This window comes from Kryptolebias marmoratus, linkage group LG1, assembly GCF_001649575.2.
Source record: "Kryptolebias marmoratus isolate JLee-2015 linkage group LG1, ASM164957v2, whole genome shotgun sequence".
In the NCBI taxonomy this organism is placed as follows: domain Eukaryota; kingdom Metazoa; phylum Chordata; class Actinopteri; order Cyprinodontiformes; family Rivulidae; genus Kryptolebias; species Kryptolebias marmoratus.
Window position 1 is genome coordinate 24,864,497 of NC_051430.1, and position 24,598 is coordinate 24,889,094.

The window sequence follows — 24,598 nt, forward strand, 5'->3', positions numbered from 1 at the left end:
TCCTGAATTTGTAGTGTTCCTCATGTTGTAGTGTTTATCCTGAGTGTAGATCTAAACATGTGTTCTGAATTAACATTTGCCATGTAACACAATTTGCTCATTTGCCTCTGTTCATGCACATTTTACAGTCAGTTTCATCCCATTGCCTCATAAATCCATCATGTGTTAATATATTTTACTTGCTAATAACCATGCTCTGCTAACAGAGGAAACACTATAGGCAGTTCAATCATAACGTTAGCTCCTTCTATTATTGCATTACAAATAACCACATGAGTATAGTATTCACGACACTCACCAATCATTTTGTTCTCAGAATAAATATTTAATATTAAAAAGACATCAGTATGCCTCAAACATTTGCTAAAGTACTTTAGGTCAAAAACATTATTCAAACACTGACCCAAGTAATTAATCCTAGAAGTAGTTTATAAATTCTAATCTTACTTATGGCTAGTTATTGTTTCATTTTGAAAAGCAGGGACACAGCGACCTGTCTGAGGTGTTTTATATCCATGCAGGGTTCTGGGTTTCCGTAAGCGGGCCCAGTCAGCAGAGGAGGAGAGCACCGCGTCACACCAACACCTCACCCTCACAGAGTTCCTCAAAGAGTATGTCTTCATCCAAAAAAAAAAAGGCCTCACAGACATGCATGTGTGGCTTATCCTCATCCTAACCCTTATTGTAAATCCATCCAGCTCGTCCTTTAACCACATGCATTCTTCGCATTTGTTTTTGGTGATGCAGGAATGTGCAGTAGCTGATTGTGAAAATACTTTATTGCAAGATATAAAAATAGTTGTAGTGAGATTGGTGCATGTTGCTTTTCTTTTCTTTCTGTCAGTGTTTCCTTTAACCTAGAAGCCTATTGTGACTGACTTTAGTTGCTGTAAATAGATGTCAAGATATTAATTACGTTTTGCCAAGGTTGTGCTATAAATAGCAACCACTACAGTCCATAGTTAGTCCCAAGCATGCCAAGCACGTTATTAAGAGTAATAATCTGTAGAGCAGGGGTCCTGGAAGACTGTCTGAACATTCTTTCATTCCAGCATGACACCACTGTTCCTGATTAGTCAACTCTTTCCAGTCTAATAAAACACTAAAACAAGGACTCGTTTTTATATGTTGCATCTGAATGCTGATTTCTGGCCAGCATGATGTGAACATGACTTCTTTCTAAAACATAATCCAGGATTGAAGATGAGGAGTGGGACAGATACATAATCCCGTCTAAGGTTGAGTCGGAGAAGTACAAAGTGAGCCGGACCTTCAGCTTCCTGAAGAGCAGGATGTCCAGTACCCGCAGCAAAACCAAGGTGAGCCAGCGCCGCAGACTTTGTTTCAGTGAAAACAAAACTCTCGCTGGCTAAGATTTCCCCCAACATGTGTTTGAAACGTGACTGAGAATCCCTGCAGTTGACCTTTCTAGTGAAAATAAATAAATAAAGTCAGAGCTGAAAAGACCACTAAAGTAAAAGTTTTACCAGCTCTCAGAAAGGGCAGGTCAGAATTCCTCTGCTGGGGATGCTATTGTCTGATTTTAGTGCCTTTATTTGGCAAACGAGGAAAATTTCCTGTCTTCAGACCAAAGTAACAGGACACAGTGAAAAGATTCTCTTATGTAACATGTAGACCACCCCCCACCACACACGCACAAAAAGGCTAAAAGATCCAAACACATTCTGTAGTAATCTCATAATCCTAGGAACACATGCACATATGTGCTTGAAAGCTTGTACTCAAACAGCAACACAACAAACACACACTCTTGGACTTCTTTGCGAAGTTTGAGAAGAAAATAAATATCGCTCTATTGCATATACAGAAAGAAATCCTCCTAATGCCCCCTGAGGATAAAGCACTACAGCAGCAGCTGCACCGCAAGGACCCTAACAAAGAAAACAGAAAGAAAATTACTCAGAAGTCCCTGTGTCTCAACTAACCTCGCTCTTACAGGTGTTTTGGGCCATGTACAGAGCTGCTAAGTGCTACATTTTTGGTGGCTTACACGATAATGTAGCTTTAACAATAAATGGAAGGTAGATTGAAAGTATGTGTGACTTTTTCTTTCAGGTGAAAGGGAAAGAGGTGAAGGAGGGAAAGTCTGCAGCGGCGAACGGGCACCAGTTTGTTCCTGTCTCCCCATCTGGTTCTTCTCCCTGTGTGGCGTGTGAGAAGTCTGTTTTTGGGAAGGAGCTGTTGCAGTGCTCCAGTAAGCATTAAACTGTCAGGACTGGTGTTGTTTTTATGTGCTGTAGTGACTGAAGTGGTTGGAAATTGTTTAAATATCACTGTTTGTTTTATTCTGGTAAAAGATCAAAAGTCAGTTTCTTTTTTATGAGGCCAGCATTACAGACATGTTTTGATAATTCTGTTTATTATCAGATAACATGTGAAATTAACAGAAATTTTATCTGTCCTCGTCTGCAGACTGCTTCCTGAGCGTCCATAAAAGCTGTCGAGAATCTGTTGCAGCCTGCGGAAAGGTAACATCTCATTTGATGTCAACCTCAACTAGAAAAAAGATTAATTTCAAAAGAAAATGTATTTCACCTGTTAAAAAACAGGCATTTTATATGAACTATGAATGTCTGCTACATGTGTGTTTTATAATAACGATAATAATAATGAATGTTATTTATAGCCATATTTCACAACACCTCAGGCCACCTTACAAGGCACATTTAAAAACAATATAAAATCAAAATGCAATAGTAATAACAAAGCATACAAAAATAACAGATTACATTAATAAACAACAGCAAAGGAGGAGAATTATCAGATTGAGTAGGCTAGTTTGAATGAGTGTGTTTTCAGGTGAAATTTGAAAATGGAGAGAGTTATAGTTATGGATATCCTGTGGAAGGGAATTTTAGAGGTGATCAGACAGACTCAGGGAGCAGTAAAGTGAAAGGAAGATTACGACTTAAAAGTACAGGTTTGGTGTAGTAATGTGTAAAAGTTTGGAAAGATGGTGAAGAGCGAGATTATGAACAGCCTTAAAGGTGAGAAGCTGAATTTTATAGTTAATGCAAAATTTTATCAGGAAGTCAACGAAATTGCTGCAGAACAGGAGTGATGTGGTTAAAGGAGGGAGTTCTGGCAATGAGACTGTATGTGCCACATAGTTCTGGACTAACTGGAGTTTTTTAAACAATTTTTCTGGGACACTAAAAAGAAGGGCATTGCAGTAATGAAGACATGAAGTGACCAGGGTATGGACTAAGAATGGACATTTGAAGCAAAACTCTCTCAGAATATTGTCTGGTAACTGTACAGTTTTTCTTTGATTCGTCAGCGTACTAGCGGAAGTATACATTGTATTTACAGAAAACATGACCAACGGGAAGAAGGGAGATTATAAACAAAAAAGGCCCCAGTATGGAGCCCTGGGGGACTCTAGAAGAGACTGGAAAAAAGCTGAGACATAAGGGATTTGATTTGGAAAAAACTGAACACAGCTTGAGAAAGATATCATTTAAACCAGTCCAAGGGTGAGTTTTTCTTCTGAGCTGCAAGGAGAAAGTCACTGTTTTTCAAAAATAATTTTTGCCGGCTGATTGTAGTTAGCTAAAGATCACGTAAAGTTAAAAGGTAATTAAAAAAAATCTTATATGTAAAAATTAGTCCAATTGCAGAGAGGATAAAATTTATCATATCTGTGAAGTATGATGATAGTATCTTACTTTGTGCCTGTTATACTGGGCCAGAAAATATCTCATCATTCATGGAAGAAAGAACTTCAGATAATACCAGCAATTAAAAAAAAAAAAAAAAAAAACTATCACAACATTTATTTGAAATAAATCTTAGGAAAATGTGGGTCATGTAGCAAAACAGCTACTGTAAGCTCACAAGAAGTTCCACGAAAGAATGATTATCCAAGGATAAAGTTCATGTTTTGGAAAGTTAAGATCAGATCCTTGACTTTGATCCAATCGAAATGTTGTGAAAGAACTTTTTGGTTTTTCCTGAACGGAGGGAGTCTCTTTAGAAACTGAGAGCATGGATTTGCTCTTCTTTTGCTGCTCACAAATATGGAATATTGGATCATTCCATAAAAAACAAAGGACTAAATGTGATATTTTTGTCTAATATGTTGATATTTGTTCTCTTCTTTTTCCTTTAAGACAGAACTATGATGGTGTTTATTCTATACAATGTAGAAAATTGAGACATGCACTACTGTATGTGTGCTTCTTTAATAGTTTTGCATAGTTTCAGGTGTCAAACTTGAACTTCTAGAAGTAAATTTTCCACCAAGGCCTCCTTAGGAACTGCACACTCATGTTACATTAGCTCTATATGGTGTAAACAAAAGTAAAATGGAAAGTTTTTTGTTTGTTTTGTTTTGTTTTTCTCAAACGCTCAACCTTTCAAATATATTTCATGAAATTTGTCTGGGAATTTTCTGCTTACTTTTACTAACAGACAAACAGAACACAACATTTCAAGGGCAACGTATTTTTCCACCAATAAATGCACATTTGTTTCAGTCAATCAGTTACACTGTAAAAAAAATTACACATCAAAGTCAGTAGTTTGTCACAGTAAGCACTTGTGAGCCTGAGCAAACAAGCTGTGTCCTTTTGCCCAAGGATTTTGTAAACAAACCAGTGACATACACAGAAGAGCCGTGTACTCTTGCTTAAAAACCAAACTCTACAGCTTTTGTTTTACATTTAGTGCTGACAATTTAACAACTGAAAATATATCAGGCTGAAGGAAAGTTAGTACTGCAGGATGAATTAAGACCTGCTTGATATGATTTGAACATCGTATAAGTAAAACACTTGATTGAATCATTTGTTAAAATCAGCTGCGGTACCTTTTTGTGAACACACACACAGATTTAAAGCTGTTGATGTTAATATGGTTGCGTTTGTCCTGCAGAAGCCGCAGGAGAGGAATGCAGTGCTGATGAAAAGCAAAACTATGTCCCTCCCGCAGAGTGAGTGCCCACACAGCCACAACCATTGTAAACAGTGTTCTCCTTTAGTTTTTGATTCATTGAGTTTTCACCTGTCCTCCCTTGTCCTGTGGTTCAGTAAGCTTCTCTTCATGCCCCGCTCCTGTTAAATTTTAACCCATCCTAGTGAAGGATCAGGCCTGGATTTTCATTAAGTGTGTTTTTTTGCACAAACATAGGGGTTTAAACTTTATCTTAAAGCGGCAGCATCTTTTTGTGTCTTACTGCAGAGTTTTATATGTGGTCAAGGTGGTAAATTTGTATAAAGTGTTTATTTGTGTCTCTATAGTGAGACTGATTCCTCTTCCTGTTGATTTTTCTGTTTAGACTTTGTGAAAGAAAACTCTTCAGCCTTTTCGTCTTCTTCCCCCTCTTCCTCCTCTTCAGTCTCGACAGTGACCAGAGAAGGGAAAAGAGAAACAGTCACCTCTTTTTCTAAAAGCCAATCTATCTCTATAGACAGCAGGTACAGCCATTTCAATACTTTATAAACTCTGTAATTTGTTATTTTTATTTATGGTCGTTAAACACATGCCTGTAAATCCTGTAATACAGTGATGTGAATAAGTGGTGTAAACCAGCATGTCTGGACGTGTTACATTTAATTGATCTGAAGGAAAAAATTGTATGTTAGTGATTAGCTCTTGAATTAATAGCAAAGCGCAATTTCACAATCCAGAGTTGGAGTTTGAAAATGCTCGTCTGAGGGAAACTGCAGGTCACAGACATGTTGTCCACAAGCGTGTTCAGTCCTGACGTTGCTTCACTGCAGAGGGTTGAGTGAAACAGCAGGAGCGGACGGTGAGTTCAGCATGACGGCTTGCACGAACAGCTCACTGTGTGAAGAGGGAACACCTGTGACAACAACTCCCCTGTCCATCGACCTGCCCGTCAGCCCAAAGGGTGAGGATAGAAAGACTTACAGGATTTAGGACCAATTAAACGGCGACTCAAAAGGAAAAAATGTTCTCCTTCTTGTTGTACCTACAGATTCTGTTGACGCTCTTCTACTGAGTGACCTGTCAGCTGACCTGCTGGGACTCGAGGCCGAGTTGTGGAGCCTCACAGTCAGTCCAGAGTTTTGCAGACAACACGACAGGCGCACCATCAAACGACAAAATGTTATCTATGGTGAGACTTTGGATTATAATTAGCTTGGATTAGGCAGGACTGAATTGGACACTATGCTTCAGGATGTGAATATGATCTGTTTACTTTTCCTGTTTTGTGCCCTGAGGGGACTTTAGCTGTGACATGTTGCTGCAGAAATAATTTGAATTTATCTTTGTTTTTGCCATTGTTTCACCCAGCAACTGAAAGCTCCACTTGTTATACACTTCTGATGGTTGAACCAAAGCTAATTGGCTAATCAGATAACACAAATACAACATAAATTATTGCTGATTCTTGATTGTGTCAGAAGGAAGGATGTTCTAATCTTAGCTGTGATAAATTGCTCCTTGGTTTAACAAAGGACAACATTTTGTGCTTTCTAGAATGTTTTGAGGCTGTGAAATGAGTAATTTGACTGTTCTGACCCTGTCTGCTGAAGGTTTAGTAGCGTCGAGCAACCAAGTAGATTAATAAAGGTGGCAGGCGATAATGTAATCACTTGTGTCTGTTGTTTTAGCAAAATATTGAATGAACCAGAGAATTTGTTTTTATAAAACTTGCAGAAAATAAATACAGGACTTATATCTACAACTGATTAACTATAGGAATTAACTTGAATCAAGATGGCCGCTACAGCTAATCAACCTTACAGAACAAACATGTCTATAACTGAGTTAATTTTACAGATATTGATCTGAAATGTGGTGTGGTAGTAGCTGAGAGTCATTCTCAGCAAACACTGTTTGCGCTAACAGATTGCATGAGATTTTGTATTATTGTCTGGCAGAATGTTATTTTCAAGATTTTACCAAAAAGCTACAAGTAATTGATAAATATCTTAATTAGAATTTTTCATTGCTGATTTTCTGCCATTATTTATTTTTTTGCCTTCCACTGTAGAGCTGATGCAGACAGAGCTGCACCACATTGAAACTTTGACGGTCATGTCGGAGGTGTTCAGGAGAGGCATGTTGGAGGAGCTGCAGCTGGACTGGGACTGCGTGGCTCGGATCTTCCCGTCTTTGGACCCTCTGCTGCTCTTCCACAGGAACTTCTTCCGAGCGATGCAGGAACGCCGGCAGGCTGCGACCCAAATGGACAACTCTCAAAATTACCTCATTCATCAGATAGGAGATATACTTCTTCAGCAGGTCGGTGATGATGGAGTAATCCCAAAGAGCAGTATCTGTACTCCGCTTTTAATCTTCTCATTCAGTTTTCAGATGAAAATGCTGAAAAGATGAAGCAGGTGTACGGCAAGTTTTGCAGTCACCACATTGAGGCTGTTAATGTCTTCAAAGAGCTCCAACAGCAGAACAAGAAGTTTCAAAACTTTGTCAGGGTAAGGTCACTTTCACAGATGTTTATTGGAATTATACAGTAAAATATCTGGACTGAACAAGTAATGTTCTCATTTGGATATCTACTTTTCCCTCTCCTCACAGCAACAGAGCAATAACTCTCTGGTCAAACGAAGAGAAGTGCCAGAATGTATCCTGCTGGTCACACAGCGCATCACCAAGTATCCTTTACTGCTGGAGAGGATAATCCAGTACACTCAAGGTAACTCAGCTCTTCTCTGTCTGAAAAAAAACAACTACAACCTCAATTCTGAAAAAGTTGGGACTAAGGAACAATATCTAGAAAACAAATAAGGTAATTCTGAATTTGATGGCATCAACACTTCGCAGGCAAGTTGATACAAATAAGAAACATCTGGAGGAGCATTTTGCAATGAACTAGATTAACTGACAGCAGGTCAGGAAGAGAACTGGGTTTAAAAAGAGGATTTTAGAGAAGCTGAATATCTCAGAAGTAGGAATGAGCAGAGTTTCACCAGTCTGCATAAAACTGTGTCTAAAAATACAGGACCAATTTTAGAAAAATGGAAAGACTTTAAATATCTCATCATCTACAGTTGATAAAATCATCGGTAGATTTCGAGAATCTGGAGAAATCAGATCATTAGCGCCTATGTCATGGGCAGCTTACACATCTGGAAAGGCATAATCGAGGCAGAACAGTAAACACAGGCTTCAGAACAACATATGCTCCCATCCAGACAATGTGTTTTCCAGGGAAGGCCTTACATAGTTCAGTAAGACAATGTTAAACCTCATACTGCATCATTATAACAGCACGGCTCGGTAGTAGAAAAGTCCTGGTGCTGAGAAGTCCAGACCTCTGACGAATTAAAAACATTTGATGCATCTGAAACAGTAAATCTGACAAAGACAACCCAGGACTGCATCAGACAAGAATGAGACAACATTCCCTCTAAAACCTCCAGCAGCTGCTTTCTTCAGTTCCTAGATGTTTACAGACGGTTGTTAAAAAAGAGAGGATGCTTTACAGTAATACACATGGCCACATCTCAACTTTTTTGAGATGTGTTGCTGCCATGAAATTCAAAGTTACCTTGTTTCTTTTTTAAAAGAAAAAAGTACAGTTTCTTAGTTTTAACATTAGTTTAAATTTGTAGCTTGACTCTGCAGAAAATTGTTTGTGTGATAACTTAGTAAAATATGATATGCAAGATAACAAAAGAAAACCCTACACATTCTACTTTTAGTGATTTGATAGCATTAATGAACTTCTGTAGATATTTACTTTGACAGGAGCTTAACTGAGGCACTGTTTTGCTTCATGGACTTGTTTGTTACTTTTGTCACTACTCTTTCCCCCACAGAAGGAAGCCAGGAACACGCTGACTTGTCAAGTGCTTTGGCTCAGATCCGTGACATCATTGCAGCAGTGGACCTGACTGTTAGTAAATATGAGAGATCTCAGGAGCTGCAGGAAGTGCTCACCAGGCTTGAAACAAAGAGCTTTGCCAAGCTAAAGAATGGCAAGGTGTTCCGCAAGCAGGAGCTGCACAGCAAACACAGAGACCTCCATCACAAAGGCCTCGTCTTCTGGAAGACTGCTACAGGACGTCTGAAAGGTGGGAATGAGATTGTGTCTCCTACAAGATTTTATTTTCGATTGAAGACAGATGTTTCACGTATGTGTGTATTATTTTGTTTTCAGACACTTTGGCTCTTTTGCTAACCGATGTTCTGGTTTTCCTGCAAGAGAAAGACCAGCGTTTCGTATTTGCATCTGTGGTAAGCATCAATCGAAACCCTGCTGTGGAACTCAATCCAAGCTTTCCATCCTGTAACCTTTCTGTGGGGTGGTTTTACTCCATCAGGACCAGAAGCCTCCAGTAATTCCCCTGCAGAAGCTCATTGTTCGAGAAGTAGCCAATGAGGAAAGAGGAATGTTCCTTATCTCTGCATCCTCTGTGGGGCCAGAGATGTATGAAGTTCACACCACCACCAAAGAGGAAAGGAATGCATGGATGAGACACATCCGACAGGCTGTGGAGAGGTGTGTATGTACCCACATGTGGTTCGCATCAAGCCTGCACTGTTTGTCCAGTTCAGAATCTGCGTGTGTGTGCATGGCAGGTTAATGAGTGTTAATGCTTGTGTCACTCATTATCTAACCCTCTGGTACACACGGCAGTTGTCCGGAGGAAGAGGAGGAGGAGGAGCGAACTGCAGAGACAGAGGAAGCCAGGCAAGCTGCGGAACTGAGAGTTCAGACTATTAACAAGTTCCAGGGTAAGGGGAGAACATTTACACGCCTACATGTTTACTTTTCCATTAAATCAAACACAAAGAATCATAAAACCCTTTAAAAACCCTCATCTTAGACTTTGTTTTGTTTCAGATACACTGTTTGGCCAGGACCAGCAAATCTGCCAAAGCTTGGAGGAAAAGTTACAACTTTATGCTGAACTGACTGAGTTGACCCTCCATCCACCAGAACCTGTCCCACATCGCCATCTGCTGGTGCAACCAGCACAGTACATAGACAGTGAGACGCCGCGTCAGGCTTCTTCACTGCTAACAGCTGCACTCAGAGAAGGTTAGACAGCTACTGTTAGGATTATTTAGGATTTGTGACCAACTTTTTTAAACGTATTTCAAACGATGGCCAATATAATGTTCTTGTGAGCAGTTCCACTGATGCTTTTTATTGAAAACACTATGTCTCCAGCCAGTCAGCTAAAATGAGCCTTTCTTCCTCTGCTGTAATGATTGTAGTCTGACAGTGACAGCTCATAAAAATGTATCTCAGTATAAACAAATGAAGATTATTTTAATAACATTTTGGCAAATGGCTGTTTTCTTAATTAACTAAAAATTAAAAATAAATTCAATGTTTTTGCACATTCTAACATGGACACAAAAGGTTGTTTCTTTAATGCAGGTTTATTCTGTCTCAGAATCATAACAGGTTTTATATATATCTGCCTTTTCTGCAGCGGAGAACCTGATCAGCATTCTTCAGGCTCGTGATGGCCTTTCTGTCCAAAGTCAGAACTCTCCTGTCCAAGCACCTGAGTGCTGCAGCTACAACAGCCACGGCAGCAGCATCCAGGAGTCTCCCTCTGAACGTGAGTCACAGGTTCTTCCTTTTTACCCTTTTAGTCCATTGTTTGATCTTTGTTGATGTTGGTGAATTTCACGTGTGCACCTCTCCTTTCCCTGTTTGTACAGCGGACTATCTGAGCACGCTCAGTATGAGCTCCACCTCTCTCGGATCAGACAGTGACTTAACCGGGTTGGACAGTGTGTCGTGGAGCTCAGCTGTCGAGTTTAGAAAAGGAGACACCAAAGGGACCCTGTTAAAGGTTCAACCCTTTTTCATTTCACCTGAGCAATTTTTGTTTCTGAATAAATATTCATTATAGTTTCTTTATAATAAAACGGTTGTTTCTTTTAGGTGGCAGAAAGTGTCCAGAGTCTGACTCAGCTTCTTTATAGTCTGCAGGTGAGAAGAAAACACATCTGAGTTAGTATTAAATGCTGCACACAGGGCAAGCAAATGCATTAGAAAATAAATCAGAAATCCGAATCCTCCTTGTGTTTGCAGGCAGCTGTGACCCTCCAGGACAGCTTCTATGAAGTCCACAAACTTCTCCTCCAAGAAGGAGAAAGACCTCAGCTCCGAAGCCTCGCCTCCCTCCAAAGCAGCCTGGTGTGTTAAAATAAATGTTTATCTGTTAGAAGAACATCCATCAGTGAATGAGTGTTTTTTTTTTTTTTTATTATTAGGAATAATAGTAAAAAAATTTGTTTTGTTGTTCCCCAGGAACTGGAGAAACAGAGGAGCTCTGACAAGATGAAAGAGGAAAAGAGAAGTTTGGAGAGGAGGAAAGAGGACGTGGATGAGGTGCAGAAGCTCCAAACAAAGTTGAAACAGGAGCAGCAGCACTGGGAAAAAGAGTGTGTAGCCAGAGAGAAACAGCAGGTGGGCCTCCTGCTTTTAAACACTAAACATTTGGCTTTCAGTCATTTATCACTGGCTGCAGAAAGGCGAAGGTAAACGACAGTGTTATTGCCTGTGGTCGTGCGTTTTTTTTAACCAAAATATCTCATGAGCCACTGGATGAATTTCAGTGAAACTTGCAGAAAGTAAACATTTGATGTACAGTCAATCCTATTCAAAATGGCTGCCACAGACAATCAACATTAGCTGTCAGATAAATGGCTATAACTTGTCAATTCTGCAGATATTGAGCTAAAATTTGATGTGATAGTAGCCGAGAATCGTTCTTTAAGTGTGACATTTTGCAATCTTGCTTGACATTGCATGTTTTCTTTTTTTTTTAGGGTTTGACTAAAACGCTACAACACCATCAGTTCTCAACATAAGATAATCATAGTTTCAAACTCTGGCATAAAAGGTGGTGGGCCATATGCTTTCCTTCAAGGAATGATAGGCCTTTGATTTTTTTGTATGTTTTTCTTCCAGCTTTCTCAGTAATTTGAGCCCTCATCTATAACGTGTCACAATTTGAGCATATGTCTAAGTGCCAAAAAATAAAATGTGTAAACTTTATAATTCCAAAATACAAAACAGATCACAAACGGCTGTTATTAATTTCTAAAACTAGAACTATGTAAATTAAGTTTTGCATGTGAAAACTTGTAATTGCACGTAGCCTTTCCAGCTTGATAGCAGTCTGTCTTGTGTTTCACCCACAGAAACGGATAACCTTCTGACCCTTGCGTGCTTTCAGGGTGACCAGGAGAATTTGCTGGAGCAGAGAGAGCAGCAGTGTCTCCTGGAGACTGAGCGGCTGCGCTGCGAGCGCGAGGAGCTGGAGGCCCAGCTGCAGGAGTATCAGCAGAATCTGGACAGACTGAAGGAGGGCCAGAGGAGTGTGGAGAGGGAGAAGGAGAAGATCGAAGCCCAACAGAGGCTGCTTCAGAGCTGGAGACACAGCCGCCAGAGCAGCCTGCCAGTCACGATACCCTTGGATGGATACAAGGTAAATGTAAAAGCATTTAGAGAAAAAGAAGACTCTGCTAAACAAACCTCATCGTTTGTGTTGTTGTGCTGTTTAGTTGTCTCAGGTGTGCACTCACAGCCGCTCAGGCAGCCTGGATGCCAACTGTTCAGTGTTCAAGAACGAGGCGGCTTTGCTTGCCTCCCTGCAGCAGAACCACCTCCACCAGCCCACGAACTACAACAACCAGCAACAGCATGTTCTCTCCATGCAGAAGAAAAACCACGACTTCCCCCTGAACAGCTCCGCCCACACCGCCAACCCCAGCCTCAGCGCCAGCCTCTACAACAGTCTCAACACTCTGCTGAGCCAGACTCACAACAGACAGCCTCCGTACGGCAACAACCACAGCTGTTCCAGATTCCCAACCGACTCCCTCCACCTGTTCAGCAGCAGGGTCCCCTCACAGACACAACGGACCAACAACAGTAAGACAAAAATACAAGAAAAAAAAAAACACATTAAGTTTCATATGTCTTCATCCAGTTCTCCAAAACACAATCGTTCTTGTTCTTTTCTTTTTCCAGGAGACCTCAGCCTGCTAGGCAACACACAATCCTCCAGTTCCTGGAGGTCAGAGTTCACAGGTCATGGTCTTAATAAAGAACACAACTCCTCCTCTCCCTCTCTCACCCCCCTCCTCCCACCACAGGCTTACCTCTCTCTTGACGGACAAAATGGAGAAGAAGGAGGAGAGGAGAATATTGTTTACCTCTGAGACTCGATAACTGATCAAGCAATAATTAATCTGTAGCTTGTAAGTGTCTGTTTGCATATGTTCCTATTTACATATATCAAGTTAAAGGGATAGTTCAGATCTTTTGAAGTGAGATTCTGTGGAAGGATTATAAACAATTTGTATCTTAACCTGTTGTAGATTGCTTTTAGAACAACCTGGATTGATGAGCTGATGGCTTATCCAAGTGGGGCCAAGACCAAAAGTGGATTGCTGCCATCTTAAAACAACTTCAACCTGAGAAATATCATAGTGGTTCATCTATACTCTTTCTATAAACCTTCACATCACCATCAGTTTTGTGTTACATGGTCCGTCTGGCAGACATTTTATAATATTTCTGACCAAAGTGCCTGAGAAGAGCTACAGCTAGCTACTGCTGTTGCCATTTGTGTTTGCAAATAACCATAGAATTCTGTGTAAAAATATGTATAATGTAAATTTGACAGGTTTATAAAACAGTGTTCACATGAGTCACTATGGAATTTTTGAGATTGAAATAGTTTTAAGATAAAACCAATCCACTCTGGTTTTGGCCACACTTTGATTAGCTTCATCAATCCTGTCAAACTAAAACTGTTTTTCTCCAAACTGAGGTGGTTCAAATAGCTATCTATAGCAGGTAAGATGTTTATTGTTCATAACCTTTCCACAGAACCCCACTCAAAGGATCTGGACTGTCGCTTTACGTTAATTTAAAACCAGAAAATATAAAGCCCAGTTGTCAGACAGCCCCGCAGTATGTGCCTTTTTCTGTGACTCTAAATCAGTCTGTTTTCAGCGTGATGAAACCATTGTGCCTTTTTTTTTTTTTTGCAAAAAAAAAGCTCTTTGTGAACCAGCTTTTATACTTGTTCTCCACATGTTTCACTGCTACTATGTTTATATTTGTTGCACTTGTGTGAAGGCAAAGGTACATTTGTGTTCAAAACACCTAAAACATTGAGAAATGAAGACCCAATTGTTGATGTAATTTTTGCAAGAGCACTTCAATTTAAAATATGTTGAAAGTCAATCAAGCCCAGCCCAGATAAATGTATTGTTTGTTCGCTTGTTTTTCAGTGTTGTCTTTATTGTATATTTAAAAGTAATTGTAAGCATCTGAAAAACATACTGACATTATTGTATATATATTTAATATATGTTTATTTTTATGAAGAGGCCACCTACGCACACCGTGATCTTATATTCCTGCTACTTTTTAATCTCTTTAAAATGCCAAAAACTTTGCTGATGCTGTAATTGATGTAAAAAAATGGGTTCATTGTTGACTGATGTCAACAATGCTTCATGCACTGCCAAGTTTGAAAATTTTTTATTAAGTCTTGTCTTTTAATCTCTTAAATCGTGCTTGTAATCTGCCATATTAATACTGTGTATATAAAACTACCGTGGAAAACATCTGCTGCGTGTCATTTGCCTTGTGTGAAAAGCTGTACGTTGATATCTGTCTGATCATTACACACCTCCCATGAGTTCCTGTGCTGCCTTACGCAATACTTTTTAACTTTTGAGTCATGAGGGTTCCCGTTAGTCAGCGGCCAGAGTCCCACTCTCGCTTTTCAGCTGAAATGATGAAAAGTGTCAGAGTGTTCAGCGTTCACCTGCTCGGCTTGTATCTCATATTTTTTAGAGACCAGACTGAATGCTGTAGTGACGTTGGTAAGATGGATTTTTTTTTAATGTTGTTTCAAAGTTCCTTCCTGTAGTTTTTCACGAGCTATATTCTGATTTTGTTCCAGGTTCTCTACCACTAAAACCAACAATCAGTCATTTGGAGGCGGTTAGTGACAAGCAGAGCCTTGTGGTGAGCTGGTTGAGAAACCAAGGGGCCGCAGAAAATGACATTTATGAGGTCCAGATCAGCCGCAATGAAAAAGACAATATTATTTACACTGTAAGTAGTTAGGCTGTGTGAAAATTCTTTTTTATTTCAAGCTGAAGTTATTGACTTTCATTGACTTTCATTACACAAAATCTGATTTGAAAAAACAAATTTACTACTTCAGTTTTATGCAAAAATATCTAATTGCATAATTATGGTAGATTAACAAAACAAACAAAAACTAAAACACAACATGCTCATTTGAAATTGACTACAAACTTGAACCTAAAAAATATTAAATTTAGTCTAATTTCATAACAAATGTGTACTCATTTATAGTTTTTAAAGATTTAACTTTATATATATCCAGATTTTTTTATATTGTTTTGCTTTATTTTAAATAATTTCGTTATCAATAGAAATACATAATGCTGCCAGGTAAGTAGAAGGTACATATCAGTATGTACCTGGTACATACCCTGTACGTACCAGGTACATACTCTTTTAATATGAAGTACCCGGTATTAGATTTTTGCTATAAACACCATGATGCTTGCATTGAAAGCTGTTTATTTTATCTTATCATTACTGTCCTTCTTAATAATAACAGTTATTCATTAAGTAAAGTATTTTTTTGTGTTGTTAATCATCTTTTTTAAATTAAAGTTAATACTTGTTGTGTCCCATGTTTCTTGATCCAGAGAAATGTGAGTGCATCAGCCGGAGACTCTGCTGAATACTCGTGGACATGGGTCTCTGATTTGCCTCTTGAGTGCGTCGATCACTCTGTCAGAATAAGAAGTTTCTGTAATCGAAGTGTCCCGAGTCCTTGGAGCAACTGGAACACCAACGACGGTGAGACATTCTTCTGTTTCATGTCTGGTTTCAGACCAAATGCATAGTGGGTATGTATGTTTTTGCAGTTTCACCAATAAGGCAATGACATTTTTTACTGGTTTAGTTGCTGTTAAGTAAGCAGGGTTTTTTTTGTATCAGTGCTTTTCATCTGTTACAGTATCTGTTGCTGTAACTACAAACATCTTATGCAATGCATATCCTACGCACACAGTCTTATGAGAACTTATTTTTACCTTTGGGGAGCTTGTTCAGTGACACCTCTCCAGACTATTCTCATTTCTTTGGACATCTTGAACATGCACTGAAATATATGTTTTCCAGCTCTTATTCTGGTGTACACAGCTGGATAGATTCATTTCAACTGCAGTATCTCTTTTATCTGCCTTTCAGGAGAGAAAATAAAGGATAAGAGGATAAAGATATTTCCCTCCCAGCGAGTGCTGAGGGAAGGAAGCACTGCCATGTTCTGCTGTGTTCCCCCAGCAGGAGTCAATATCACAAGCATCACCTTCAATAATAAACCATACCCTCTCATGACCATTGACTCTAAAGTTAAAGCTATTTCTGTAAGCGATCTGAAAATCCCAACTCTGCTCATTAAAAAGTTGCTACTCACTTGCACTGGATCATCAGGCAAGAACAGCACCTGGAACTTTGTCAGCTGTAAGAAAGAAAATATTACACTTACTTTGTATTTTTTTTTTCATTTTTATGAAGAATTGTAGCATGTGAATAACTGTGTGCACCCTGTAGTTCCTCCTCAGAAGCCCAGAAACCTCAGCTGTGCAACCTCAGACATGAAAAACATCACCTGCAAATGGAATTCAGACCGGAAACGGGACCCGTTTGACCACAACAAACAAAACTACACTCTCCACATTAGGTGAGCATATACAACACACATAAAGCCAGGAATCCTGTAAGCATTTAGTTTAGTTTGGTTAGCTTTTACCAAGGACTGGTGCTGCAGGATGATTTATGACCCTCACCCCTGCCCTCACAGGACAGGTAAAGTTTATTTTCAGGGTCACTTATGTGACTACTTATGTGAATTTTCAGGAACTCGGACCAGGCTCCTGTCATTTGTAAGCCATCATCCTGTAACTTTTCCGCTGTGGAAAACCTGCAGGAATACAACATCCATCTGGTGGTGAAGGACCAGCTGGGAGAGGAGACAGAGACCTACAGCTTCAACATCTCTGAAAGAGGTCATAGGCCATTTAAACATTTAAACCAAATATAAAACAAACTGTAGGAAACCTAAAGTAATTCAGTTTTAGGTCAAAGTGTTTTTATTTCTTTTATAACACAGTGTTAGAAAGTTAGTGTTGCTGCGTTTGTGGTCTTTGGGTTGTCACTGAGACAACAACTGAAACATGAGCTTTTATCAAACAGTCTTTTTATGTGTGTGCTGTCATTACAGTGCTTCCTGTGTTGGAGTGGGACAAAGTAAACCCCGGGATGATGGATGCCTTCTTGTCCTGGAGTGTTCAGGGAATCCAGATGAACCTATTCTGTCAGGTTGAAACCAATTCAGGCAGCATCACGGAGGTAATTTACTCCTTACCTACCGCAGAACCAAAAGATGGATATTTGAATGGATGTGATATTAACCTCGAATCTTTGCACCAGCTGATCTGCAACAGTGTGAGCGATCTCTGCACCTTTAAACTGGAGCATTTACAGCCCAACACGCGTTACTCTACAAGTGTGCGCTGTTCTGTCAACGGCAGGCTCTGGGGAGAATGGACAAAAAGCATCTTTTTCACAACGTGTGAGTATTAAATCAGGATGTGGTCAATTAACTAAAGTTTGTCTCAAGACCAATCACATTTATTCCCCCCAAAAAAAGCTGCAAAATAAGTCTCAAGTAGTCAGTGAACTGAGTACATTGTGATTTTATCTAAATCTATCAACCAATCAAACATAGAGGTTCGTTATTTCCAACAAACTATTTTTTATTCTTTTTTTTTTTATTATTTCTCTGCATTTTGCAACTTTACAAGAAAGGAACAGTCCTGTCCATCAAAACATTCTTTTATTAAAACTTTCTGTCATATAATGGTTGTGATTTAAACAGTAAAACTGTTTCCCAGGCCCTCTGGTGACCTTAGACCTATGGAGGAAAATCCAGCCTCTGTCTGACTCAGATGATCGTCGTGTCACTCTGTTGTGGAACCCTGTAAGTTACTTTTTTCATTTTTTTTTTCATCAAAGCTTATTACAAGAACGTTTGTCTTCTTTACATGAATCATTTCAGCCCTCAGTAACTCAGTTTATCCTCAGCATATTGCTGGTGGTGGAGCAACGCCAGTAAACATCCGAAGCTACAAACTGAAGTGGTCACAAGGAGGCCAGACCTGGACGGAGCTGAAGGACGGCGGACAGAACCAGACGGACGTCTTCATCGGCGCTGGAAGGTGTGACGTCAGCATTGAAGCTGTTCTTCAGACTGGCTCCTTCGTCCGGGCTAACATCACCATTCCACAAAAGGACGTCGCAGGTGAACAACGGAGTTGAGATTCTCTCTTTTTTAAGTGTTTTTCTCTGCGAAAACATATTTTTAAATAGTTTATTAAATGAAACTTCAAACAGTTTGTGCAAATGTTTTAAAGTAGCTAAAACATGGTAACAAAAGATGTTGGATCTGGTAAAATGTTGTTATATTTACACAACATTTTTGAATTTACTTTTTGTATTTTTAAAGGTACTACTTTGTAAACAATACAGTAAACCTGTGTTCATGTCTTTGGTCACAGTAAGACACAGCAAAGTCAGGATTTTTGCTAAATGATAACTGTGTCTGTCAAGACTTCCTCCCATCGAAGAGGCGTTTGAGCAGCAGCTCAGCTGGCGGGTTTAATCTGTCATGGGACGAGCAGAGCAGCGTCACCTGTGGTTACACTATAGAGTGGTGCATTCTGGGAAGCCCCAAGCCCTGTACTCTGAAGTGGATCAAGGTGCCAAAGGGAAAACACACTCTTTTCCTGCCAGCTGGTAAGTTTTTTTGTTGTGTTTTTCTTTATGTTACATGGTCTTTGTAATGAAACAATTATTGAAATACATCTTTACTCTGTAGATTATTTCCACCCAGGTCGCAGGTATTTATTTAATATTTATGGATGCTCGGAGGATGGACACACACTGCTGGAGATACAGACTGGATACTCACAGGAGCTCAGTGAGTGTTTTTACTGATTGTGTTCTGTAAAAGTCTGAGTAGATACATTACAGATATAAAGAGAGAGAGAGAAATTACAAAGTTGTGAATAAATTTGAAATCCTAAAAGAAAACAAACTATGTCAATGTTATAAATATTCATAAAACAAACATTAAAGATAAAAATTTGAATACTTAACACAAGCACCTGCCGTCATCACGGACACCTTTCAACAGCTTTTGAAGAGGATCTTTGGTGACTCATTGTGGTTGATGAGTTTCTATGAGTCATTCTAACATTTTCCACACTCTTGGTCCTCTCCTCTGCTGGAAACAGTTCTCCATTATCCTCTGTCTCACCTTTGCAGTACTTAATGTCTACAAACTGCAGAGCACACTTAAACTCAGAACATTAACTAAAGCCCTCGCATTGCTTGAAGGAATGCATATCGCTCGCTGCCTTTCATGTCAGAGTTTTAAGCTAAAATCTTATACTGGGAAGGGATGGAGTTATTATTATTATCATCACGAGACGTGACAGTGCTCAGGGGATGTATTGAGGATGACTCTCAGCTACTACCACACCAAGTTGTAGCTCAGTATCTGTGAAACTGGCTGATATTTAGTCATGTTTGTGTTTCCTAAAGTCAGCTGGCTGTGGCAGCCATCTTGAAAAGGGTTGACTCCAAAGTTTAACCAAAATTTTTTACAACAGATCTTGTGCGATTAGTCTCTCTCAGCGACTACCACACCAAATTTAAGGTATATGTTTTAAAACTAACTGAGTTTTAGCCATTTCTGTGTTTGCTAAAGTCAGTTAGCTGTGGTGGCCATCTTGAATTGGGGTTGACTCCAAAAGTTAGTCAGTTGTAGATGTAGATAAAATCAACTGTAAAAAATGAGCACAGCACAGAAGGTTTCTGATGGTTTTCATCATTTTGCCTGACTTCCTCCTCTCATCAGTTAGTCTTGGTTTCCTCAGACTCTGTGCAGTCACCAAGTCTGAAAGAGTCGGCTCGAACTACATCTTCATCCATAACTCTGGAGTGGTTTTATGATGAAGATGATCCAGCTCAGCCGGCCTTCATCACTGGTTACCTGGTTACAGTGCAGGAAGTTGGACCTGAGACACGGCTCGGTCAAACTAAAAGTGAGTCCAGACCACAGCTTCAAAATTCTTCATCCTGATCTGATATTAAGGACTGTTCTCAGCTATTTTATGCACATTTATTTGGTCGTTTGAAGAAATCTCACATTCATGCTGCTTTGAGCGACAGCTGAGTTTAGATGCTGCTTTTCACAATAAAATGGTTTGTTTGTTTTTAACTAGATTTGTTCAACGTGTCGGTGGCAGACCCCCGGCAGAAGTTTGTTACCATCGAAGGTCTGCAGCAGCAGCAGGAGTACATCTGCTCTGTGAGCGCTCTGACTAACAAGGGGCCCGGGTTTCCTGCCAGCATCACCATCAGGACCAGAACCAACTGTGAGCTTCAGGACATCTAGCACCATCGCAAAAACCCAACAGTTTTAATGTTTCAGTGTGTCTGAGAATCCGAACGTGAAGAAAGCAGTCAAGCTTGATTTGACCCGACTGATTGTTTTAGGTGCTCACTTTGTTTCCTCCTGCAGACTTGTCCCACACGGCGAAGATCCTCACTGCTGCCTTAATCCTGCTTGGCTGCATCGTTCTCCTGTGGCCACGGCGAAAACTGTGAGTTATATGATGTTCTTACTACAGACTGTTTACATTTTTTTTCTCTGCAAGACAGTGTAGAATCTGTGTGTTTCCTGCAGGTTAAAGAATGGTCTGAGGGAGATATTTATTTATCCAACTGGTATGAACATTAAACCCCCTGAGATTGACAGCTTCCTGTATGAGGTACGGAAAAAACCCATTTGAAAAAGATTAAATCTTCGGTGGATTCTTCTTTTAAACCCAACCCTGCACCCTCACCACTGAATCTGAGTGTTTTTACAGAGCAATGATACTTGAATATTTGTGAAAATGCTGATTCAGAATTCACCCTATTATTTTACTGTTCTTTATTTTTCTGCAAGTTATTTTTTGCAACTTGTGAATACTTTGTGCTACTTTAGCCACTCATGCATCAAATCTTTCAACTCATCCAGATTTAGGAGGTTTGTGCTGTGACTTGGTTTTTATGCTTTTCAAACTATTTAATTTTAATTTTTCTTTTTCCCAAAGAAAAACATTGAGATCTTTTTAATTCCTTCAGAAACATTGTTCTCTTTGCAACCTGTTTCAGCATATTTGCTCTGTTTTTATCTTCTTTTAGCTTTCAGCTTCCATTCTGTTATTTTAGGCCTTTTAACTAAAATTCTTTTAATTTTAGCTTTTAACTACCCTTCTGCTACTTTTGGCTTCTAACTAGCTTTTTGATACTTTTAGCTTTTAGTTAGGTTTTTGCTGCTTTTAGTGTTTTGTGCCTTTTAACTTTAACAACTCAGTTTCAGCTTCTTCAGCAAACTTCAGGAAAGTCTTCCAGCGCTCAGCATTCACAGTTCATTTTTACAGAAAACGCATTTTGTCTTGGCCCATATATTTCTCCGAACCTGTGTCTGTTAGGCTACATAAAATTTTAAACAGAAGAAGAAATTACAGATCTAAGTTTTAGGTTTATTATATAAAATTTGTTGTTTTTTGGTAAATGGGATTTTCCTTAATAGTTAAAGGTTTAGATTTGGACATGTGTCTGTTTTTGAAACTGATTATTCTGAATAATTTCCCCTTTGTTTACTACATTTAACCCCCTGCCTCTTTGCACAGACTGATCAGAAGCTGCAGAATCAGAAAGTGGAAGAGTGCATCAGCTGTGACATTGAGATCTTAAATATCGAACCTCTGCTCCATGAAACAACCACACTGGGGGATCCTGACTTCACAAATGCTCCGTATGCTCCTGGTTCGCGGTCTTCTCTTTCTTCAGTACAACTACAATCAGTCTATTGTCCACAGTCAGCCATAGTGTTCTGCGACGGACCGACCCACCAGCAAATGACAAGCGTTACAAACCGGAGCTACTTAAGCACCAATGTCGAAAATCCATCTGAGCCACAAGAAGCCACATTCAGTGACATAACCTCCACCTTTGAGCCTTCTGACTGTCTGCAGGAATCATGTGTAGTCATATATGGTTATATTTAACTTAATTACAGATACCTTGGGTTTAACTTCTCCATTTATTAAAATGCTGTAAATAGTATTTATTGCTAAATTTATTTGACACAATGTGACGCTGAATTCTAATCCATACTTTAGTGAAATTCTAAAACACTTCACAAGTGTTTGATTTTGTAGCAGTAGCTTTCAGAAAGTGTCATACCACTTTACGTGTTATAACAAGCAAAAACGTGCTCATTGTCATTCTGAAGATTATGAAAATTTATCTACAGGATGTAAGTTGGACTGATGAGAAGGTGTGACAGATGCACAGAAGAGATAGTTTGAAACGTGTTTTTAAGCCTTGGAAAGCTTATTAGGCATTTTGAAACAACATATGTAATAATGTTTATCTGAATCACTGATCAACCATCTGGTCCACAGGTCACTGTAATATTTGACATTTAGTCCTAAAAGCTTGCAGGACATAATGTTTCTGGATCTTTCTGGATTCAATCAGTAAAAAAAAAAAAAGTCAAGTTTTGTTGTGTTCCAAGAAAATGTTCAACAGTTCCCAGTAAACTCACTTCATTTTTGCCATTTCTTTTTTAGTGACTAAGGACACATTGTAGATAAGTGTGACATGAATATAAAAAGTTACTCTGAAACTCCTGCTACGTGTCGCAACAAGTCCCTCCAGAAATGTCAGTGGTAATCTTTTGCAATCCCTAGAGCTGATGCATATCTTGGTTGTGGAGGGGAAATTATTTGAAAACAAGCTAATCTCAGAGCACATCCTGTGTAGCTAAAAACACGAATCTTCTACCAAATGCTTCTACATGTGATGAAAGGACCATCTACTTTGTCAGTGCATTCAAATCTAGCTGCACATCTACTATGCATACTTTGAAGTAATAAAGAAAAAGTTACAGCACAAAAAAATCCCCTACTTTGCATGACCAGATAAAATATCTTAACTTTTATAGGGTCAGCTGTATTATTGCCTGAAACTGTTTGAATTTTCCCACCAAACGACATTCTTATCTCATTACAGTGAGGTAAAATTACCATGTGATTTAAATTTCTTTTTACAAGTTGCAGTACTGGTTCTGAAAACAAAGAAATGTTAGAAGTTTGTTGGGAGGTGAGTTGGACAGAATCAGCCATGCAAATGACATGATAAGCAGGTTGCCTCAGAGGCTGCAGGACTCCGACGAGTTTCTGATTGGGAGAGAAGCAGGGATCTCTCTTCTGTCATGTACAGAAATTCATTTATAAAAGACACAAAGACTCAGACCTTTGCTCCTTCGATGCTAATCAGATCAGTTATGAATATTCTCATCTACAACCCCAATTCCAAAACAGTTGGAGCGCTGTATAAAATAAAAAAATAGTAAATAAAAACAGAATGCAGTGATTTGCAAATTTCATCTACAGTGGAACGAAGTAAACATATTGAATGTAAAAGCTAAGAAACTGCAACTTGAAAATAAAAAAAAGGATAACTTTGACTTTTATGGCAACAACACATGTAAAATAATTTGAGACAAGGTCGTGTTTATCACTGTGAAACATCCCCTCTTCTTCTAATAACTGTCTGTAAACATGTAGGATCTGAGGAGAGCAGCTGCCGGAGGTTTTGGAGGGAATGTTGTCCCATTCTTGTCTGCTGTAGGGTTCCAGTTGTTCAACATTCCTGGGTCAACTTTGCTGGATTTTTTTTGTTGAATGTTGGGTCAAATGTTTTCTATTCAAAGCTCTGGTATGCAGACAGGCCAGTTCAAACTGTACATACTTTCCTGGTGCTTTTCCGGATGTGCAAGCTGCCCATTCCATGGGAAGTAATGTACCCCCATACCATCAGAGAGGCAGATTTTTGAACTGTGTGCTGTAACAGGCCAGATGGCTCTTCTCCTCTGCAGTATGTGCCGCCTGAGGGCCCAAAGATCACTGAGATCCAATATTGTCTCTCAGTCTCGTCCTTTGAGCTCAGATTTTTACAGATTCTTGAAATCTTTTGATATTATCAACTGTAGATGATGAGGTAATAGGATAGACTGGTGAACCTCTGCCCATCTTCACTTCTGAAACATTCAGCCTCTCTAAAATCCTCTTTTTTTATACCCAGTCCTTTTTCTCACCTGTTTCCAATTCACCTACTTAGATGCTAAATGCACCTTCAGCTGTTTCTTATTCGTACCGCTTACTTTTACAACCTTTTGTTGCCCTTGTTCCAACTTCTTTGAGATGTGTTGCTGCAACAACAGTCAAAATAATCTTTTTTTTTTCTAACAATTGATCCAGTTTGATATGCTTACTATGTTTGGACTGTGTATAGTTAACAATGCACAGAAGCCTACAGCTCCATCCAGTGTGACAAACTACCAGTTTATAAGCTGAAGTTTAACATTTCACAACTCAGCTTTCTTTACTCAGTAGTGGCCTTGAAAAACAGGAGCAGAAGTGT

The 24,598-nt window shown here is 39.3% G+C and overlaps 2 protein-coding genes across 8 annotated transcripts in view; both read left to right on the top strand.

Annotated features, from left to right (window-relative positions):
* The window catches only part of LOC108233629 (rho guanine nucleotide exchange factor 28), a 39,440-nt gene extending 24,869 nt beyond the window's left edge, over nt 1-14,571 (top strand). For 3 of the 6 annotated variants that reach the window (XM_017412203.3, XM_017412205.3, XM_017412209.3), the window contains 24 exons: nt 522-611; nt 1,196-1,319; nt 2,077-2,215; nt 2,434-2,489; nt 4,897-4,954; nt 5,300-5,438; nt 5,745-5,875; nt 5,963-6,103; nt 6,986-7,236; nt 7,302-7,427; nt 7,531-7,648; nt 8,775-9,029; nt 9,116-9,192; nt 9,279-9,457; nt 9,596-9,693; nt 9,803-10,000; nt 10,401-10,532; nt 10,636-10,769; nt 10,862-10,909; nt 11,012-11,116; nt 11,231-11,389; nt 12,162-12,413; nt 12,490-12,859; nt 12,959-14,571. In XM_017412203.3, coding sequence (XP_017267692.1) covers nt 522-611; nt 1,196-1,319; nt 2,077-2,215; nt 2,434-2,489; nt 4,897-4,954; nt 5,300-5,438; nt 5,745-5,875; nt 5,963-6,103; nt 6,986-7,236; nt 7,302-7,427; nt 7,531-7,648; nt 8,775-9,029; nt 9,116-9,192; nt 9,279-9,457; nt 9,596-9,693; nt 9,803-10,000; nt 10,401-10,532; nt 10,636-10,769; nt 10,862-10,909; nt 11,012-11,116; nt 11,231-11,389; nt 12,162-12,413; nt 12,490-12,859; nt 12,959-13,149 — 3,571 coding nt within the window. In that variant the 3' untranslated portion in view covers nt 13,150-14,571. The remainder of the gene's footprint in view (nt 1-521; nt 612-1,195; nt 1,320-2,076; nt 2,216-2,433; nt 2,490-4,896; nt 4,955-5,299; nt 5,439-5,744; nt 5,876-5,962; nt 6,104-6,985; nt 7,237-7,301; nt 7,428-7,530; nt 7,649-8,774; nt 9,030-9,115; nt 9,193-9,278; nt 9,458-9,595; nt 9,694-9,802; nt 10,001-10,400; nt 10,533-10,635; nt 10,770-10,861; nt 10,910-11,011; nt 11,117-11,230; nt 11,390-12,161; nt 12,414-12,489; nt 12,860-12,958) is intronic. The other 3 variants (XM_017412206.3, XM_017412207.3, XM_017412210.3) reach the window with 1 other exon arrangement.
* A 98-nt stretch (nt 14,572-14,669) lies between these two features.
* Nucleotides 14,670-22,803, top strand: osmr (oncostatin M receptor). 2 transcript variants are annotated; one of them, XM_017412217.3, is made up of 17 exons: nt 14,670-14,829; nt 14,910-15,064; nt 15,694-15,847; nt 16,241-16,513; nt 16,604-16,733; nt 16,910-17,058; nt 17,274-17,401; nt 17,483-17,624; nt 17,947-18,032; nt 18,137-18,353; nt 18,662-18,847; nt 18,930-19,031; nt 19,993-20,160; nt 20,341-20,493; nt 20,640-20,721; nt 20,805-20,889; nt 21,799-22,803. In XM_017412217.3, the coding sequence occupies exons 1-17, from the start codon at nt 14,685-14,687 to the stop codon at nt 22,174-22,176; spliced, it is 2,733 nt and encodes a 910-aa protein (XP_017267706.2). In that variant the 5' UTR covers nt 14,670-14,684; the 3' UTR covers nt 22,177-22,803. The 2 variants fall into 2 exon arrangements, with proteins under 2 accessions (XP_017267706.2, XP_024860896.2); XM_025005128.2 differs by having other exon boundaries at nt 18,945-19,031.
* The last annotated feature ends 1,795 nt before the right edge of the window (nt 22,804-24,598 follow it).